The sequence below is a fragment of the Nothoprocta perdicaria genome, unplaced genomic scaffold, assembly GCF_003342845.1.
Source record: "Nothoprocta perdicaria isolate Ctin4 unplaced genomic scaffold, notPer1 scaffold_89, whole genome shotgun sequence".
NCBI classification, from domain to species: domain Eukaryota; kingdom Metazoa; phylum Chordata; class Aves; order Tinamiformes; family Tinamidae; genus Nothoprocta; species Nothoprocta perdicaria.
This window is the reverse complement of record NW_020456187.1, coordinates 2,328,849-2,340,297: the sequence shown is the minus strand read 5'-3', so window position 1 is coordinate 2,340,297 and position 11,449 is coordinate 2,328,849. Positions and strand designations below refer to the sequence as shown.

The 11,449-nt window shown below is 43.2% G+C and overlaps 1 protein-coding gene across 1 annotated transcript in view; it reads left to right on the top strand.

Annotated features, from left to right (window-relative positions):
- PLXNA4 (plexin A4) overlaps positions 1 to 11,449 on the top strand; it is a 406,841-nt gene that overhangs the window by 332,268 nt on the left and 63,124 nt on the right. The window contains exons 11-14 of the mRNA XM_026052424.1: positions 881 to 977; positions 3,984 to 4,174; positions 8,157 to 8,308; positions 8,959 to 9,076. Of these exons, the coding sequence (XP_025908209.1) occupies positions 881 to 977; positions 3,984 to 4,174; positions 8,157 to 8,308; positions 8,959 to 9,076 (558 nt within the window). The remainder of the gene's footprint in view (positions 1 to 880; positions 978 to 3,983; positions 4,175 to 8,156; positions 8,309 to 8,958; positions 9,077 to 11,449) is intronic.

Sequence of the window (11,449 nt, the reverse complement as noted above, 5' to 3'; positions counted from 1 at the left end):
ACAGCTTATGCATATGCCTTATGGTATCTTCTTTTAGATTGGATTTTCCCAGTTTGTTTATGGGAGTCTCCTGTAGGACAGTAACAAATATTCTACTGAAATCGAGATAAATCACATCTACCTCCTCCCCTTTATCCACAAAACCATTACGTCTGTCAAAGAAGGAAATGACATTGGGTTGACACAATTTGTTCTTGATAAATCTATACTGGCTGATTTTTATCACCTTATCATCTTGCAGGTGCTTATAAATTGATTGTTTAATAATTTGATGTGCTTTATTTCTGGGAAGCCAAGTTGGACTGACAGGTCTATAATTATAGTGGACCTACGTCCACTAAACCTCTAAGGTTTTTTCCATGATATGTTCCACTCTTGTTTTCTGAGACCTTACTCTGCTTCCAAGAAATTTGGAATATAGCACTAATGTTGATAATCTTACATACACCCAGCATCTACAGGGCACACATATTAAGCAGAGGCACATTTGGATGACACATCCACGATGAAACATATATACCTCAGAAATGCAATCAAGAGTGGACATTAGACAGTTTAATAGACAGTTTAAAGATGCACTTAGCAGCTGGAAGATGAGCCCCACCACACGCATATATGCTTTAATCTCTGAATACTCGCGTAATAGAGAGCACTCATAGGCTATTGAGAGAGGGATGTGACTTGCTCCACTGAGAAGAGCCAGTCTGAGAGCTTCCTTTGTCTTCTTGTAGCTAATGGCAGGTGACAGCTCCATTTTTCTTGTTCAAAGCCTGTTGCGTCACCTTTTGCCCCACTTGACCCTTCCCGATCTCTGGGCACAATGTTAGTTTGTGTTTTTTTGTGGTTTTTTTTGTATTTTTTTTTGCTCTCCCACTTGTAGTATTCCTACGAAGGGATGGAGATTAACAGTCTGCCAGTGGAACTGACAGTCGTGTGGAACGGGAATTTCAACATTGACAACCCAGCACAGAACAAAGGTAAAGAATTATTTCAACTTGTCCTTGGAAGCAGTAACCTTAGCAACGGGCCGCATCGTTCCCTGTACTTAACAAAGCAGCCACCATCTCCCTGTGCTGTCTGGTGCATACTTGTTCTCTGCACTCTGCAAATTACCTTTTTTTCCTGTGTGCTTTGTGTTTCTTTTCCCCTCCCTTCTCTATGAGCACCTAAGAAACCTGTCTTGCCCCTTTGCTTTTATTTCCTTCCCTCTTTCCCCATGATCTTTGCTTCACCCCATATTTTTGGTGTCTTGTTTCCTTGCCCCACCTTTTCACACTTTTGTCCTTTGTTTACTTCTCCTGCAGTGATGCTCTTTGAGCTGATGTGCCAGGAGATTGGGCACTGTGTGCTTAGAGGCAATGTGGTAATGAACAGGGGAAGGCAGAGGGGGTGGAGAAAGGCTGCAGCTTGCCAGTGAGAAAAGGCTGGATGAAATAAAACGATCATGGCAAATGACTGAGACCCACCTCCTGTCCAGAGCATCACTCCACTTAACTACCATGCATAGCAAAGGATTGATATGCCGCTTACAGAGGGGCAATTGCTTGTCCAGCCATGACCCTAAGGCAAGCATATTTTTTCTGGAGATGGCAAAGTTTCTCCATCTCTTACTTTATTTTCCCATTTTCTTACAATATCTTCCCTTCACATGCTCCCAGACTCCTCTCACCTCTCCTTGCATGGTTTCCCACCCACCCTGAGTCTGATGATTCCTGAGTAAGATTCACACCAATGCCACACTGAAGCTGGAGAGCAATATGGGAGGCAGCTCCGCCACCCATGGCACGAGCCTCTTCCCCTCCATCCTCCCCTTGCAGCCTACTCCTGGTACACCATGAATAATTTACAGAACCAAAGTGTGAGTAACTTCTCGTGTCCCCAGAGGCAGGACAGTGATGGAGCTTCCCACTCACTCACCCTGTCTCTCTCCTCTTCCTCTTGAAGGACAAAGAATGCTCCTCACACATTCAGTGCACAGATCAAGGGGTGGCCAGTTGCGTGGCCACAGTTTTCTACCCAACCCTGGTTCAGGTTAGAGTAACTCCGAGGGGTTACACACTGTCCTCCTCCAAACTGTGTCTCTTCAAGATTAAATCTGCCCTAGTAAATAAGACAGTCTTGAGACTCTTCTCTGACTTTGAGGGCAAGCTGCATGGCACAGCCCTTGTCCTTCATGTGTTTTTGGATTGTGTAAATTAACATTCTCCAAAGCATTCATTAGGAAGAAAATGGGAATGGCCACAGGCCAACCCAAATAAATAACTTATATGAGACCATTATGTTTTAGGGCAGGAAAAGAGCTCATCCATGTGTACATAGCAGTACAGCATGGGACCACAGCATGTGGTCCTATGGTCACAGAATGGCTCCTGGACTGCTTTATTTATAACGTAAACCAAGTATTTCAAAGTAAGTGCAACTCCCTGACAGAGTTTTTGACAGTATTTTTAAACAAGCATTTTTTTTTTCTTCTCTGGAAAATAGGGATGGAGAAGCAGGATGCTTTATCTGAGAACAGCAGAAGCAGGGTCAGAACCGAGGTCCTTCAAAATGTAGTGGTACCAATGCATCCAAAGGTGAAATTTTTAGTCGATCTCCCCAAAAAATCTGAGAAACAAGGAAATTGCTGCTTGTTAAGATAGAACCTGGGCAAGCAGAAAAGACTAAACTAAGCAAAACCCACCAAGGTGTTTACAGAGAGAGTCACTCGGACCATTATCACCAGAGCATCTCAACACATTTGGGGGAATGCTCTGTGCAACAGCAAACAGGATACCTGAAACACATTGTGATTGACAGCTGTTCTACAAGCTTTTCTTGCTCCCAATTTGAAGACACAAATAGTTTCCAGGCCTTTTGGGGTATTGGTCAAAACTTGCTGAATCTGAGAGGAAAAGAAGGGTACAAATATTAACAGCCAGCTGGGGCTTTTCAGCACAAATGTCCAAGGCCTATGAGTTTGTGGATTCTGTGTAATAATAATTACAGATGACTTCAGCCAGCTACTGACACTGCAGGTGGAAACACAAAGCAAAAATGCCCTATCTCACAAAGAAAACTACTAAAACCCACACAAAATAAAATAATAATAATAATAATAAAAAACCCAAAAAATCAAAGACAAACCCATTATGAAAGTCTGGTTTCAGTTGCTTTCAGCCTCAGGGAGGAGAATTTTGCTATTAGTTCCTTTTGCAATCCAGGCCTCAGTTTACACATCTATAAAATAAGGATAAATAAAGAGATCTTGTTTTGTAGGATGACTGCAAAACAGTCAAGCTTTATTTGGAAAAAGGCTTTGACTACTTCTATTAGCAGCCCAAGACTGAGCTGAACACTAATCTTTGGAGTCTATTAGAGGAGGATCAACTTAGTACTTCAAAGTATAAACCACTCTGATTTTGTGGAGCAGAAGAGAGAAAGACTGATTGCAAATCCCCAGATTCATCCTAATACTGATCCATTCTGGATGTATTATTAGCTCTTAGGATTTGTGTTCAGGAAGGGGGAAACCTGAAAGACATTACCTTAATATCAAGTTCTGGGTTGCTGAGCATTAGAAAAAATTATCTATTCCCAAGTTTAAGCTCTTGGTAGACCAGGTATATCAATACTGCTTTAAAATGGCGTTTTGATGCTCAGACTATTTAAGGTGTCAGTAGATGTTGATCAGGCAGTTTATGAATAAAAGGAAAGGACTGAGTCACTGCCCAAGCATGTTGTCCCCCAATCTCCTGACCACAGCATCACTAAGAGCAATGTCCTTTCTTCTGCTCCCAGCTTTCCCAAATATCCTGCCCAGAGGCAAGACTCTGAACAAGGACAGTTGGAACTCCTTTTATTTGGTCCCTTCCTGCCCTGGGGCCATTCAGTCCAGCACATGTTCCTCCCTTCACCTTCTCCTTATTTCCACCCTTGGACATCCCACCATTCCCTTGCCCATGTGCATCTCTGAGGTCCTCTCTCTTTTCCTGTCGTTGCAGTGCATCTGTATAAGTGCGGGGCCATGCGTGACAGCTGTGGCCTGTGCCTGAAGGCTGACCCGGACTTCGAGTGCGGCTGGTGCGAAGGGCAGAGCCAGTGCACACTGAAGCAGCACTGTCCAGCCCAGGACAGCCAGTGGTTGGAGCTGTCCAGCACCAAGGGCAAATGCACGAACCCCAAGATCACCCATGTAAGTCACCAATCTGCAAGGAGCTGGGGTGTTCCCTCTTATAAGGGACATGGTTTAGCAGGCATGGTGGTAATGGTTTTATGGTTGCACTTGATCATCTTGAAAGTCTTTTGCAAACGTAATGATTCTATGATTCTATACACTGTTCTTGGTTGAGCTTTCCACTTTGTATATGGTTTGGTGAGGGCAGACCAAAACTGAACTCTGCTGATCAGGAATATCCCTAGGCATCTTTGGGAATAGGAGTTCATTGTGGCCTTCAAAGTCAGAGTAACAGCCTCAGGTATCTACAGTGAATGGAGTCAGAGAGTTTTTACTGTACTCCACTAGGACACAAGTCAATGTCCCAACAATCTGCTAGTACAATCTGAGAAATCCTGGAGCATCCACACTGCCCACATACAGCTTGCAGATGTGACGTGAAGCATTTCACGAGACCAGGATCTTCTAGAGGAGCATGAAAAGGAGGAGACGAAATAGAGACAGGATGCTTTGGGAGTCTTCAAATGGACTCAATGAAAGTAATATAAATATTTTTTAAAGCAACGAAAAACACTAGATATAACAAAGTCAGGCAGAGAATGCACGGGGAGGAAATCAGGCTTCTGGTCTAGAGTGAGTTGGCTCTTTTGAGATGCCTTCACCATAAAGACAACACCATTTCCAGAGTCACAAAGACATGCTTTGATCCAAACCCTGCAGCTACTCTCTTTATGAAGAGAAAGCCACTAATTCTCCTTCTGCTCCAGGGGGGACATACTTCTAAAACTGCTGGCATTTCCTCCAATAGCTCCCAAAACTCTAACAGATCATTGCAATATTCACTCATGAAATATTCCGACTGCCTGGTGCACTCATAAGTAGCTCTTTGAAAGTCTTTTTCTGAGCCATTAGCATGGAAGTAATCTCAAGTGACTGGATATATATTGCAGCTAATGGCACGTCTGGAGCAGTCAGTAAGAGCATGCATATTCTGGCAAGGATCCAGGGAAATATCTGTGCAGAGGAAGGAGGAGAAACAACATGTGTTTTCACACTTATACAGGCGTATGCGTGCAACCTAGCATAGATCTTCCCACAACCTGTCGTTTTTTCCTAGCTCCTGAATTTATATTACCACTCAGTGGAATTAGAACTCAGGGACCTGCCTGGCTATGAGATGTTATTTAGGAAGGACAATCTGTAGCATTAGGCTGGTATCACAGGAGGGTGTGAATTGCTATGGGGTGTCATAGTTCCATGGCCAAAAGAGAAGGTTCAGGCTTCTTGGCAGCCTTCGTTTTCCAGACCATGTTTCCCTTTCTGGAGCTGGAAGGTCTCATTCTGTCTCTTGATGTGAAAACAGCTCAACAACATCTTTGTGTACACATCTTGGAAACATGATGAGTTGAGGCTAAAAAATTTCCTATAAACTCCCTAGGAGAACTTCTGGGCCCCCCATTTTAAGGGAATATGTGGATTTTGAAGGTGGCCTTTAAAAATTTAAAATTGCAAAGTTAGGGGTAAGGTGGATTTTTAGAGCTTCTGTGCTAGTTTCACTCTGGGAAGCTCCTGAAGACAATTTTAGCGCCATAGTGGAAGTTTTTGATAATCTTATGCCTGAGACAGAAAGAGAACTAGATTGGCAAAGTTTACAACTGAGTTTTTGTGAGTTCTGACATGAAATTTTTATTTCCAGCTTACTTCTAGTGCTAATAAATAAAAGAGATTTTTCTAGCAACTTTCTACAACTTTTTTTTTTTTCTCTTCTCCGTGAAACAGTATTAGCTTTCCAGCAACCAGTTCTTTCAAAGGCAGGCAAATCATAATCATCTGGTTAATCATAATTAACCAGATATCTGTCTTGCAAGAAACTGCCTTACAAACATTCGATGGCAGGTTTTATACCACAAAAAGAGAACCATAATAATTCTCTTCTCTTTCTCTTTTTATTTTTTAGCAAATACAAATAGCAAATTCTCTTTCTCTTTTTATTTTTTTGGGTACTGTGTATATTCTAGCCTTCTAATATCATTTGAATAAAACTCTTTAGTTTTATCAGGACAGAATTAGTTGACATAATAAAGAATTTCAAATAGAGAAAAATACTGACCTGAAACCTTCTGAAGGCAGAAGCTGCTGTGAATATTGGGACCTCAGGTATCCTTAAGGTCCATCACTACAAGGGGCAGTTCATTGTGTGGGTTCTCCCTTTGGGCAGTTGGAGGGGGTTGTGTTGCAGAGGTTGTTTCAAGTTTTACAGGACCCAGTACAGGCCCAACCACACGTAACTCTGTGTTATTAAACTGTTAACTCTATAGTTAAAAGTGAAAGACTTGCTCATTCAGGAAGCAGCTTATGGCTCCTAAAATAAAATATCTTCCAGAAGTGCAAGATTGTCCCTCCATTTGTTAAAGATGGACTTTCTAAAAATTGGCCTCTCGGTTGCAATTAGCTGCCACCAAGATCACCCTGGCGCCACACTCAGCATTGGGACACGGTCAAGAGCAGCGCTTGCTCAGTCATGCCAGTACCTGGACTTTCTGTGCCAGACGTGCAGCTATGCAAGGGTCTAGCTGCCAACACTGTCCTGGCAGGGCTCTCGGTCGATGGGCATGGACCTCAGGCAGGGAATTTCCCCTTCCTACCACCTCTCCCTGTGGAGTGAGCCATGCCAATGCTGGCAGATGGCAGCCATGGCATTCCGAACGGGCAGCAGGGAATTCCCTTTGAAAGCTACATTTGAAGCTCCTTTCAGCTAGCCAGTCATATGGCAAAGCATTTGGGCAGAGTAAATAACTGGAAAGGCAGAACTGAGATAATTACTGGACCACCCCATGATTCCCTTGTTGTATCCAGGATACATCTCCAAGGCTATTTTCTACCTGGATCTAAGCAAGGGTGATAGGGGACATGCAGAGGGCTTTCCCATTTACACAACCCCTCCACATATGGAGATGCATAGCTCCATATGGGCAAGGTGAGGGCAGGCAGTGGAAGTATTCATTGTATGTGTGACCTTCATATCAGACAGCCATGCAGGCATGGTGTTGGGCCCAGGGGTGAATTTCAATGTCCAGGTTGTGATTTGGCTCAACTACCCAACAGAGCAGCTGAGTGAGATGCAGAGATTGACCCTTGCTAAAGGTGGGTGAAGGCCACACTCAAGTGCAAACATCAGGTCACCAACTGCCCAGGCTATTGAGATAAGCATCCAATTCCTGTACCCAGCTTAGCAGCTGCTAGGCCCAAAAATGACTGCTCCCATTCTCTCATGCCTGCTTTTCCCCTGGCTGAAGCTCCCCAGTCAGGGGAGCTGAGGCTCTTTTGGAAATAAGTGTTAGCACACAGCAATTTCCTCCTGCTGTCTCAAACACTTACTCTCTTGTGTCTATTCTGCACCTAATCTGACACTTCATTTCTGTTGTGTCTCAGCTACTTTTTCAGATGGACATTTTCAGCTGAGTTTGTGATGCATGACCAATCTCTCCCTCTGGAACAGATCAAAAGCTCCCTGTGCTTTGGACTGGGAATTTAGGATTTTGAAGAGATTGTCTGAAGGCAATTATGTCCTTCTTGTGTTCTTGCTCCCATTTATTCCCACCATGCTCCTCTCCTGCATTTCTGTGGCTCATGCCTGTAAATTGGAGAGCTCAAGAACACTACTAGGATACTTTGCTGCCATTCAGAAAACATCTCCTACTCATCTATGGATATTTTGAAGACATTTAAAGTAGAGGAGATGAAATCTGGGACAGCATTTTAGATACCATGTGATTTCACCATGATTCAAGCATAACTGATGTATTTGTGAGGGAACTGAACCCCACTGTTTGAGCCTGAGGTAGGCTTGGTCAGTGTTCACAGTTCTGGTATTTCTCATGATCAAAAAGTGCTCCTGATGCTTCCTCTTCTTTCACTGAGAAGATGCTGATGCCTTCACATAAATGTTATGACCGTTCTCCTTTTTCTTGCCTTATTTTTTTCTTTTTTCTTTTTCCAGATCAATCCAGTGACAGGCCCTCGGGAAGGAGGGACCAAAGTGACCATCCGTGGGGAGAATCTGGGCCTGGAGTTCAGAGATATTGCATCTCATGTCCGAGTGGCTGGAGTGGAGTGCAGACCCTTGGTGGAAGGGTACATCCCAGCAGAGCAGTAAGTTGGTTGTGTGGCAGATAACGTGCCACAGAACACCTAATAGTAGTTATTGTCGCTTGTGAGCTTCTTTTGGGGATGGGTTGCCCCTACTCTGATCTAAAAAGATATTGTCCACTCAGAGTGTGAGAACTGATCATCTCTTTGTTTCTGTATTAGAACTTCATGTTTAACTGATAGCTGATAGCTTACAGCATGTATCCTCTTGGGTACCCTTTAGGAGTTTTTTACATAACAGACACCTGTGTGGTTTAAATGCCTGTCTATGGGATAGCCGTCCTGAGAAGCAGCTAAACCCAGTACTAGGGCATTCCTTAAGGTATAGAGATATAGCAGGTTCAGACAAGAGATTTAAATTTGGTGGGCAGAAGGATGCCAATGGCCAGACCTCAGTGCAGTATTATTCCATGTATTTAAGTGAAAACATGTTGATTTGCAGCAGCTAAGAATTTGTACCACTGAGTGCAAGCAGCCATGAGTCACCACACTACAAAAAACAAATTCAGTCCCAGATCTGATGGCAGAAGATGATGACTGAAACCTTCAATCCATTCCCAGCAATGCAAACTGTTGTCTGCTCCAATGTCATCTTGCCCAGACTGCCAAACCATCCTTATGACCATGCCTCTTGTTCGTTCCTTTCTCCACAGGATAGTGTGTGAGATGGGGGAGGCCAAGCCTAGCCAACACGCTGGCTTTGTGGAGATCTGTGTGGCTGAGTGCAAACCCGAATTCATGGCCAGGTCATCGCAGTTCTACTATTTCATGGTAAGCTCCTATGAAAACATCTCATGGACTGAAGAGGTACTTGGATCCTCATCACCTATTACTGTGTCTATCCATCATCCTTGAACATGATAAGCTTCCAAGCAGTTTTATGAGCACTATTAGGAGCAAAAAATATCTTGCCTAATTAATGTTTTAACAGTTTAATAATAGCCCAGATTATTAGTCCGGTTACATAGCATCGTGGTGCAAATTAGTAGAGAAATTCCTCATCATTAGTTAAAATTGTTCCATAGGAAATAAATAAATAAATAAAACTTTTCTAGTATCTCACCTTTTTGCTAGTGTCATGTTTTTAGGCTCCCCAGAGAGCAGTAGCTGCAAATGTGTCCATGTGCTAATAATGACAATTTTCAGCTGCAATGGCTTTGAAATATAGAACAGTGTCTCCCTACAAGGATGGGGAGGGCCACAGGAAGGCCAGTTCCTTACAACTGTTGACCAAGCTGCTCCTGTTAGTTGCTTGCTCTTGCCCTCAAAATAAGCCTTTCCTTGAATAATTTTCTGGCCTTTGAATCTTTGATGATAGCTGCTTCCTCTCTAGAGGTCTCTGGCCAATTCAACGCATTTAGTTACATGGACTAGGTGAGCTGCAACCTATGTTTGAGCTGGCTCTGTCTTGGGACAAGAAAAGCCAGAGTTTCTTTCCCTATTCTCCACTGGACCCAAATCTAACTAGAAGTTACCTTAAGGCTTCACTGGAGAAGATTCTTGTTGTACAAAGATCCTCTAAATACCAATACTCTTGTGTGTTTTATTTAGCTCCCTCTTGCAAGTGTCCATCACCATGCATGTGACACCTGGGAAGGAACTGCAGAGAATGTTTACTCATATGAGAAACTGGGAGATGAAGTCAAAAAGTCCCTAGAGCTTGTGACTGATGGGATTACTTCCATGCTTCCCCAAATTTCCCTGGTGCAGGTAGTCTCACAGCAACAGGGAATTCCCCATATCTCCAGCCCCAGATGTTAAAAATCTCCAAAAAAGCACAGTTAAAGAATCTCACTGTGAATGGCCACCTTTAGCAGGCTGTTGACATTCATCTCTGTGTGTTAGCAGCAATTCAACAGCAATCACAACACCTTTTTAAGGAGGTCATGACAAGTGACAGCTGGACTTGCTGCCCACTTTGTCTGGGACATCATGTGGAAAGGAACAAGAGGGGCTTTGCACTTAACATTGATGCAAGTTCGGCCATACCATGGTGAAAGTCTCACTCACCCACTTTTTGCCAGTGCTTCTTGTCCAGGAGATCTAATTCCTCTAGGATCCTTTGCTGAGGACATGCAAGCATTGTCTGTGCCTTCATCAGTGAGGATTTGTACAGCCTGGAGATGAGATGGTCCCTTTATTCTCATTAGAAGTGCTCTACTCCTGCAAGGGATGGGTCTTTCCTGAAGTTATTCACATGCCCAAGCATTTTTTCTTTTTATGGAAAGGGTACTAGTAACAGATGCTAGTATCTTGGATTCCTCTCTTGAGCTACAAAGATTTCTCTAATCTCCATGATTTCCATTGTCACTTAGATATGGTAGTAGGGACATGGAGACACCCACACAGTCTTCATCAGGCAGACAGAAGGGCTCTTTCCAGGACATTGCGCTTCAGAATACCACCTCTGCTGCTCTTGAAATTACTTGGATTTTGATCATCCATGTGTATCTGTGACAGCTTTTCCCTCTGCTTGCTGGCCTTCTGGCTGCCCGTTATTCCATCCGTGCTCGAGAGTGAAGCCAACAGGGTTTTCTTTGCTGAATACCTGTGTTCTGGTCAGAAGAAAAACAGGCACTTTCCAGAATGCCTGTCATATGCCATCTTCTGTGCCCATTGCATTGGTAGCAGGAGTTGTGTTCATTGAGTGCTTAACTTGCTTTGATGCTTCTGCCAGGACTGTAGAGACATCACACTGATATTACAACACCTCTTAGCATCCCAGAACTTGGGTACAGAGAAGGGCATCCCAGGAGAGTTACAGAGTTCTCTGGAAAATCGTATTTCAAAAGTTATGAAGAAAAATGGAGTCAAATCTGATCAATAGGTTTAGCCCCTGCCTAAAGGAGGGGTTGTCAGCACAGTATTTCATTTCAGTTTTTTCAAAAAGACAACATTTTAAACTAGAATTTCTAAATTAAGAATGTTTGTTTTGGACTGTCATCTGTGATCACAAGTGGAAATAGCACTAAGAAAGCCAATAAGCCAAACGGAAACAAGGCATTTGTTTGCCAGCTGAAATGAATCTTAGGACAATCTAAATGAAAACTCCTTTTCCTTTTCCTTTTCCTTTTCCTTTTCCTTTTCCTTTTCCTTTTCCTTTTCCTTTTCCTTTTCCTTTTCCTTTTCCTTTTCCTTTTCCTT